This window comes from Fusarium coffeatum (assembly GCF_003316985.1).
Source record: "Fusarium coffeatum strain FIESC_28 chromosome Unknown BRIP53273_contig_443, whole genome shotgun sequence".
Taxonomy (NCBI): Eukaryota; Fungi; Ascomycota; class Sordariomycetes; order Hypocreales; family Nectriaceae; genus Fusarium; species Fusarium coffeatum.
Window position 1 is genome coordinate 1,391 of NW_022158232.1, and position 8,721 is coordinate 10,111.

General features: G+C 49.0%; 4 protein-coding genes across 4 annotated transcripts; 1 reads left to right on the top strand and 3 right to left on the bottom strand.

Moving 5' to 3' along the window:
• Positions 1-332: 332 nt before the first annotated feature.
• FIESC28_11616 (uncharacterized protein) lies at positions 333-1,208 on the top strand (the record flags this gene model as incomplete). Its single annotated transcript, XM_031165736.1, has 2 exons — positions 333-376; positions 521-1,208. The coding sequence occupies 2 exons, from the start codon at positions 333-335 to the stop codon at positions 1,206-1,208; spliced, it is 732 nt and encodes a 243-aa protein (XP_031010202.1).
• A 1,144-nt stretch (positions 1,209-2,352) lies between these two features.
• FIESC28_11617 (uncharacterized protein) lies at positions 2,353-2,892 on the bottom strand (the record flags this gene model as incomplete). The annotated part of the gene is made up of 1 exon (XM_031165737.1): positions 2,353-2,892. One exon carries the CDS (start codon positions 2,890-2,892, stop codon positions 2,353-2,355), a length of 540 nt encoding a protein of 179 aa, XP_031010203.1.
• A 33-nt stretch (positions 2,893-2,925) lies between these two features.
• FIESC28_11618 (uncharacterized protein) lies at positions 2,926-3,810 on the bottom strand (the record flags this gene model as incomplete). Its single annotated transcript, XM_031165738.1, has 1 exon — positions 2,926-3,810. One exon carries the CDS (start codon positions 3,808-3,810, stop codon positions 2,926-2,928), a length of 885 nt encoding a protein of 294 aa, XP_031010204.1.
• An 841-nt stretch (positions 3,811-4,651) lies between these two features.
• On the bottom strand, positions 4,652-7,433 carry FIESC28_11619 (uncharacterized protein; the record flags this gene model as incomplete). Its single annotated transcript, XM_031165739.1, has 5 exons — positions 4,652-5,644; positions 5,738-6,570; positions 6,626-6,708; positions 6,753-6,787; positions 6,849-7,433. The coding sequence occupies 5 exons, from the start codon at positions 7,431-7,433 to the stop codon at positions 4,652-4,654; spliced, it is 2,529 nt and encodes an 842-aa protein (XP_031010205.1).
• Positions 7,434-8,721: the final 1,288 nt, after the last annotated feature.

Below are 8,721 nucleotides of genomic sequence, written 5' to 3' on the forward strand. Positions count from 1 at the left end.
ACCCGTCATGCCATGTCCCGCGACCTATGTTGGTTGTGATGAGTTTCACCTACGCATCGATATTGGTGGTCAGTGCTAAGCTGCTGTGGACCCAAACATGCCACCCGGCTGAGAAAGAGCCGAAGAATGACGTCGATGGCGCGTTGGTGAAGCGGTTCATTTGCTTTCGGCCCGGTACGAGCAGATTCAAGATGATACTGTGCCTCCATTCCGAGGCTAGAAAGCTTGAAAAGGACGTGAGGCAGAAGAGAAACCTACTGCGTGATGGATCCTGTTCCTGGAGATAAAAATCGACCTTGAATGCCCCTGCCTTTCACCTTTCACCTTTCACCATGGCGCACGGCGGCTGTGAGAAACGAGGAATGCAAAGTTACAGGTACGGGCGTCTAGGGGCGTTTTTCGAGCCAGGCAAGGATACACGCACGTTTCCTCCAGTCAGTTAGTCTCTTAGTAGTCCACCCAAGATCGAGTGGCCCTATATTTGTCGGTATTCCGCGCACGAATACTAATCGCTGACAAGCGCTTGCCAGCCTCTCTTCCCAATGTACCAGATCAGAGATATGCAACTTCAGGCGGCCGACCATGATCTCGATGCATTAACATGTGAGGGGACCCTCGATGATATACGCGAACTCCCGTCCGACGCTCGCCGCGCTGTGCTTCAAAAGTATCTAGTAACAAGGGAGCCAATCCTCATGCAAGAACCCACCGGTTGGTCAAACGAAGAGAGTATCAAGAGATTTATACTTCTGAGAGAGCTCCTCAAGGAGGATAAATGTCGACAAAGTCTTCTCCTGGAAGCCCGCAGAGTCTTTTACGAGGACAACTCATTCATTGTGTCGTTTGAGGACTTCTCCCGCTTCCTAGATGACATGTTAGGTAGTTGGGAGGACGCTGCAGCGGTCGAGACGTTAGTACGCGATCTCAAAGTAAGGGTCAGAAGAGACGACTGCCAGTGTGGACAATTAATGAAGTATATGCGGCACACGTCGTACTTTTGCGCAATGCCTCAACTGCGGACGATCACATTCGAGTGGTCCGACTCGTTGGAAGACGCCACCGGCAATGATGGCGACGTTACCTCCAGCGATGAAAGCTATTGGAACGATGACCGTACAGATGATAGCGAGGAGTCGAGTGATACCTTGAGATGGGAGTCGTCGGATGATGACAGTAGTTGGAGTCTGGATGAGGGTGTGGAAGGATGAAATTGTTTTGTCTAGCTGATTCACGTCGCCAGATTGACGCGCGTCACGGTTCTGGCGGCAAAAGCCCGGTAGATTACGTTCATGCTCGCACTTTGGAAGTCGATCCACGATCAGCAGCTGTCAATTAATTACATGCGATGCAAGGTCATCGTTTGTTTACTATACCATTGTTCTCAAATGCATACCATTCGGGAGTGCAACTGCTTCTGCATTTTACGTGGGCTGCAGCATGTGACTAGCTAAACTGTATACGATATAGGGTGTGTGTACTTCGGTGACATGGTAGGGATCGGGTAACAAAAGAATCGTCTTAAGACTGGCATGAGGTGACCAAGTTATTTCATGTCTTACTCTTGCGGCTCTTACTTTTGCGGCAGCTACTTCTCCTGATCCAAATCGACAAGCCAGTCTGGTCAGCCCCATATAAGTTGTCCCAAAGCTCAAGAAGTACGCTTATGGATCTAGTATACCACCCCTTTTGCAAATGACTTGCATTTTCAGCAGGTTCCACGCGTCGCAATAGTGGAGATCTACAGGTAATAGTGTTTCAAGATATTTCTGTCGTAAGGTCTCATAGTTATGGTGGCGAACTCGCCGGATGACATGCGGAAAGAAGAGATAGCGACGAACCGTCGTTTCTTTACCAGGCACATCCGTTGGTTCGAATAGGTAGCTACCGAAAGCAAATTCGATCACCCTATGCTAGCCCTGAAGAACAAAGTTTCTGATACCCTGATGACAGAGACAACGCATTGTCATGTTAACATCGTTTCTCCTGTTTTAAAAGTTGGAAATAGTAGTCCCGACATTTAGCTTCCTGGTCAGTTCAAGAATCGCATTGCCAGCAGCAGTATCCGCCACGCTAACTCCCATACCCTTACACATCAGTCCTTCTCTTGCTTTACTTGGCCTTAGACATTTTCCCCATATTATTTGGATGGATATCTCATCGGCATCTGCGACCGGTGTCGTTCACTCCACATTGGCGTCCGACTACGGATCAGAGTCCGACATCTTTGCCCCAGACAGGAAACACCAAGTTGTTTGACAGAGGCTCAGCTAGCTCTAGTCAATCATTGAAGACTGGAATGTGCCAAGAAGCAAGTATTACACTACGCACTTGCATCTCGAATAACATACGTTATCAACGCCCCTTCAAAGCCTCGTCCACCTTTTTCGCAATATCAATACTCTCCCTCAAAACGTGTTGTTCTTTATCACTCAATTTCAAAACCTCACTCTCATCCATACAGCTCATATCACCCTTGGTCCTACCCTTGTGCCACTTGCCATCCGTCATCCAATACTCCGGGACTTCATACCCCTCCGGATCCACTATCTTATTCTTCAGCAAGCTTCCATTGTACCACAGTAGCTTATCCTTCTCATCTGTATGTGAGATGACAAAACTGCTCACTTTTCCTTCTTCCTTACCCCAACCTAGTATCGAGCCGTAATGCTTCTCGAATTCGTACCGCGAACCACCAAGTTCTAGACCGAGCCACCAAGACTCTTTATCGCCGTGGCCGAGTCGGTAGGTTACTTCTTCGCGGACGTCGTGCGTGTTTTGCCATGCGACGTGCAGCAGGCCGACGAGAGTGTCTATACGGCCTTTGTTGAGGACTACGACTCCGGAATCGCATTCTTCGGCGTAGTCTTCTGTCCAGACGAGGGAGTTGTTCATTTCCGCTGATGGGTGCTTTATTTGGTCTATCCATCAATCGTGGCGCGATCTGAAGGCATGTTGCCAAAGAGGTCTGTCGTGGAAGAGCAGGGTACCCTTCTCCTTGTATGCCCGCTGAGAGAATAGTTTCTCGGGCTGTTGGATAAAAACAGCATCTGCGTCTAGGAGAATCACCTCTTCAAAGCGAGAACCCAACATGGCGAAAGCCTTGATAGCCCAACCTCCATCTTTTAGCTTCAAAGTTGCGTCATCGAAAACCGTGAGGATGTCGACAAACTCGATATCCAACGCACCATCCAGGCCCGAGATTCTATTGCGACCCTTCTCCGGTAGGTCATTCTCTCCTGCGTACACAACTTCAATCGGTAGTCGAGAACCCAGAACCTTTCGCAGACAGACGATCAAATGGCCAGCAAACCGAACAGATTGTTCACCACCTCCAACAGGTATAACAATTCCCTTGGATCCCTTGGTGAAAGACCGTCTCAAATCAGCCAGCGGCGTCTTCGTTCCTGGTCTGCGCTGTAGGTTCTTCAAAAACGGGAATAATTCCTGTGCTGTCGTCTCAACCACATCGTGCAATTGGCGCCCGGCAAACGAAGAAGTCCCAACGTGATCAGCCCTCTCCAACCATTTTCTCAATTCTCTCGACCGTTGGCCAACTTCCCAAAAGGTATTCTTAAACGGCGCTTTAACCGGGCTCTCGTTAAACTCCTTCGCTTTCAACGAAATGTTCTTGAGCTCAGCCTCGCTTATTGGCGCAGTGCTCCAGCCATAAGATAAGCTGGAAGAGCCTTTCCAAGTAACAAGAATTAGAAGAATAGAAAACAAAACGAATATGCCTAACCGTATAAGAGCCCGTGGAGGATCTCTTATGATCTGGCTGACTTCGAGGATGAGTGCCGATGCCAACGACATGATCGTGCGGCGTACGTTTGATGGAGAATCAAGGATAGAAAGATAGATGGCAAGGCGGGACCTGGTTAAGCAGCGTCCAGAGTGGACACACTGACCCCTAGATGGCTTCCAGGATGGGGATCCAGTTACGGGCGAGGAGGATTGAACATGACAGCCAACAAGTCAACCACATGCACTTGCGCCGTCGCTGCGCCTCAGAGTTTCTTGGCTATCAGAACGTGGTCTGATATTTTCTTTTTGCGTTTTTACTGTACTCACGAAGTCTCCTCTTTCTCTGTAGATCATGCCTTGGTCTACTTTTTTTTTTGGCCGCAGGAAAACTATATCAATCGAGGTTGGTAGCATAAACTGGGACGCCGGCCTTATGGGGAAATGCGAGCCTCTGAGACTTTAGCAATGCAGGGATTATGGTGGTTGAGCCGCTAATCTTCACCTTCATCCTGTTGGTCTGCTTTGCCGCTTGTCTCATGCCGCTTCGTTGTCTGTTTTTGGCTTTTAACTTTTGGCTGACTCGTGGTGATCCTAATAATGGATCCTAGTCTTGTCTGATACCATCATACTTTCACATTAACAAGCAAGATATATTGTTTATAGGACTCAAGTGATGCGGTACACACTTCCGGCACTCGACACAAACACTCTTCCTTGATAACTCTTAATAACTCGTAGAAACTTCTCACTTGTTTAAAAATATATATAGATACAGCAGAGCTCATGAGATCAAAGATCATAACCTCCATGCCAAGACGTTACCAGTTACTTGCTACACCATCTCGGCAGTTTATCGGGACAAATTGGATGCCCATCTGCTAAGTCGATGGTAGGATCTTCGTCGGGATGATCACTCAGAGTCCTCGGACTCGGTGTTCCCCAGCCAATCATGAGCGAGGTCCTCGACATCTTCACATCCACTCTCTTCCGATTCCTCAAGTGTCTCTTTGCCTTCGTATGGTGTGGGAGCCGAGTAGGGAGAGGACGGCATGACGAACGAGGAATCTTGTGGTTGAGGACTGTCGGGTCCACCCTGGACGCTGCCTTGGGAAGGCTGATGGGTTTGAGGCGGCTGCTTCTGTTTCCGGTAAGATCTAGAGCTGCCATCACTGAACATTGAGGCGGGCCTCTTGTTGTTCCTCGTCACGACGTCTTTGTCACCAGGTCCGTAGCATGCCTGAATATGAGCATCTTCACCGGCAACAGGTATTTCGGCATTCCCCAGGTTCAGCGTTTCCTGATGGAGGCTCTGTTGAATCTGCAATAGTAGTCGCAAAGACTTTCTTGCTGAGCCTCTTTTTTCAGGTTGTCTGCGTAGCATTTTGCGTAGCCACACACGGAACTGCAACGGCGCAGTGTCGACCTGCCGAACGATCACATCACGCATCCAGCCCTGATGATCACGACGGCTCAACGGTCCGCGGGACCAATATTTGTCTGATTGTGGATCCCATGAAGTGAGACACTGCAAACCAACTAGGCCGAGGGAGAACATGTCCACCTTGTTGGTATAGGACAATGAGCGGTTGAGAAACTCAGGAGCCATGTAGATCGGACTTCCGGTGAAGGTATCCATGCACCCATATGCGATTTGTCTTGCAGTTCCGAAATCAGCCAGCTTGACGTGCATTGGTCGGGAGCCCAAGACGAGGATATTGTCAGGTTTCACATCACGATGGCTGATCCCTTCTGCGTGCATGTGTATCAACGCACTGCTGATCTGAATTAGGACGTCAACGACACCTTGTTCGTCAAAGCCTCTTGGTTGGAGGCTCTGGGGGATGTATTCCATGATGAGCCATGGAGGAAGCCTCTTATCTGCAGCCATGACTAGCTCGATTCCCTTGACTATATGTGGCTAATAGGGAAGAAGAGAAGAAGAGAGGAGTCAGAAGAGGTTGGAAACAACGTGACGCAATTCAGGTGAGTTACTCACATGATCCAACTTGGCGATGTTGTCAAATTCTCGCTTCAGCTCCTCCCAACGACTTCTCACTTTCCCAAAGTCATCACTGACCTTGTAGTAAGGTTCTTTCGCGCCATACACTAATCCCGAAGTTCGCTCATAGATCCGCATGACAGAAGCAGTCATACCTCTACCTTCGACACCTCCCTCATTGACGTAAACGGCGTTGTTTTTCCCATACCGGACATTCGACGTAACCGTCTCAGGTTGACTGTTGAGTGGGGGAATATATGTGGCGATTGCGGCAACAACTTCCTTGCTCCATTTCAGTGCCTGTGCAGCATACCGCCGCTGCTCTGCCTCAGTCAGCTCCGGCCGCCATACGACGAAACTGACGGCTCCAAGGTCAAGCGTGACCATGCGGGATATCTCTGTCGATTTATCTCGCTCGAGAGATAAGACACGCCCTTGGTCCACGAGACGGACAACGCCGGAGCGAGATAATACTGTTATCCGAGGAGATCCGGTTCTTGGCTCTGTGTCGATGCGAAAATGCCGTCTGCTGATACCAGTGCTGTTGTCCTTGGCCAGCTGCACATCACAGATGTCAGGATCTGATGATGAGCCGAAAACCCAACCTTCGGGAGAAAAAAGATGGCGTCCAAATGTCAGACAAAGGAAGGGTCCTTTAGGCTCTTGCGTGAGCTTGCGGCCTTTCCATCCCGCACCTGCTGTTGCGGGAGGGCTGAAGTGGTATCGCTCGTTATCTGACAAGGAGACAATGTCATCAACACCAGTGAAGGACCCCAGAAACAGCACAACACCCGCAAGATCCAACGTGGGATTGGTTTCGTCCATGTCCTCTGAAGAATACCGTGATGCGTGTCAAAAGTTGAGTGTGATAATGCTGAAAGCAACGTGACCAGGTCTTGACCTCGACTCTACCAAGGGGACCAAGCAGATAAGCGGGGAATAGACCAATAGAAATGTGTATCGATGCGCTGACGATGATTGTCAGGACACGTTAGCGCCGGCCCCGCTTTACGTGTCGCAATTTGCGTCTTGGTACGCCGCGCCAAGCTGCGGTTCTGGTTTGAGACCTTCTTCGAGGAGATACGAGATCATTTGTTCGAGATGGCACGTGTCTATGCATCGTTCGTTGCTTCTCTGTCATCACTCTATCCGTCTTTTTGTCTGCCTCTTCCTTCCATTGAAGCATCAGCATGGCTTCCTGACGGCTTGATTCAGGTTCAAGCAGTTCGGCCTCAATCTCCCAGTAAAATTGTGACGTAATATTAAATCGAAGGTTGTCTATCGCATGCATAGAAAAGCCGTGATTGCGCAGTGAGTCCCGGTGCGAACGAATAACACTCTGCCAGTCCTCGGTCGTAGCAGGCGTGACAGGGTGTCGATGCAACCGTTCATCAAGCACGTGCCCTAGACGTGAGACCACTGCATCTTCGTAGCACCTTGCTTCACACTCCCAATACATAGGGTCACTGATACGCTTCCGCAATTGCTGGAGTTGATGACGATCAAAGTGCCTGCTCAGATGCTCGCAAACGTATTTGTAATTCTGTTCGGATGCGTCGGTAGCGAATTCGGGCTCGGGGGTCGCGTCGGCTCGTTGCTTCGCCGCATGTTCGATGCCTTGGACAAGATCTGCAGCAAAATATTGGTCGGGAGGTTTTGGCCTTGATTTGGCTGACATCGGGGGCGTGTTCATAATGGCGTAATGCTTGGGGCACAGGTAATAAAGGATGGACAGCTCTAGAAGCAGGTTGATTTTTGGTGGAATAAATGAAGCCGTGCTGCTTTGTGACGGATTGATGCAAGAGGAAGAAAGATACGACGCGTCTCTTGGAATGCCGCTGTTATCTTCATTCAAGCTTATCGCGAGCTTATCTCTATCTTATCTATGGCCGATCGCTGTTTTACCGGCCTTTGTCGTTTTATCGTTATCGCGATAGCGTTATCGATAGCTTATCGCACGACGATACGAGCTCCCTATAGATAGAACGTAGTCTCCATTTTTGGGGGTTTCCCGACCCTACAGGGTACGGTCTTTAATAAATTATTATGTAGTCTACCCCTTCGAAACTACCAATTCTTATCCATATATAATGAGCTTGATTGCCCGCGCAACTAATAACTCACGCAGTGGGGAGAAGAAGAGCCGTCGGGCATAGATTTGGGAACCGAGCGCCGAGTCTTCAGCGGTGCTGAGACTATCACACATGGGAAGTTTCGGTGACGATGAAATGCCAAACAGTTTTTTGGGGTTTCCAGGATGTTGATCCATGACTGTGGCCGATGACAGCTCAAGCGAGATGAACCGCTTTCCTTTAATTCACGATACTATTTCGGTAAACTGAAACAATGCATCTTGTCGTTCCCATGTTTTTTCTAATTCTCTTCTGCTCACATTGAATTCCGTTTAAGCGCCCGTTGAAACGGGTGATGAAGTGGCTTGTTTCCTTGGCTCAAGATTACTAATAATACCGCCACCCTGGTCCAAGCCCAACATATACCTGGTTAACCGTCCAGGATACCACCTAGCATTTTCGAAAGTAGAGGCGTTCCTTAAAGGTAACGTTCGATATTGGCAGTCTTTATGGGCGCCAAACCGGAACTCCATGGCTTTCTGCAATGGCGGACAAACATTGGCTATGTTGACGCCCGACTAGAAGGAGTTCCTCTTGGTATAAGCTTTTTAATAATCTTTCAACTGTTCTAATGCTGACTAATGCTGGAAATATTGGACGCATCCGAGTAGGGCAGGAGCTACACTAAATAATCCGCATTTGTCCGAGGCACCCGTGAAGAAAAGACGCGTATCACTCCATATGGTCTGGGAAATGCTAGTCGCTGACGATAGCATGTTTCATCAACACTCTTCAAACCCTTTGAAAGCTGCAAGAGACGCCATTCTTCCGAGATCTGAGGCGATTCCGGCTGGTATGCGTCAAGGCCACTTCAACAAAGAACTCGAAACCTTTTTTTTTTTTTTTTTT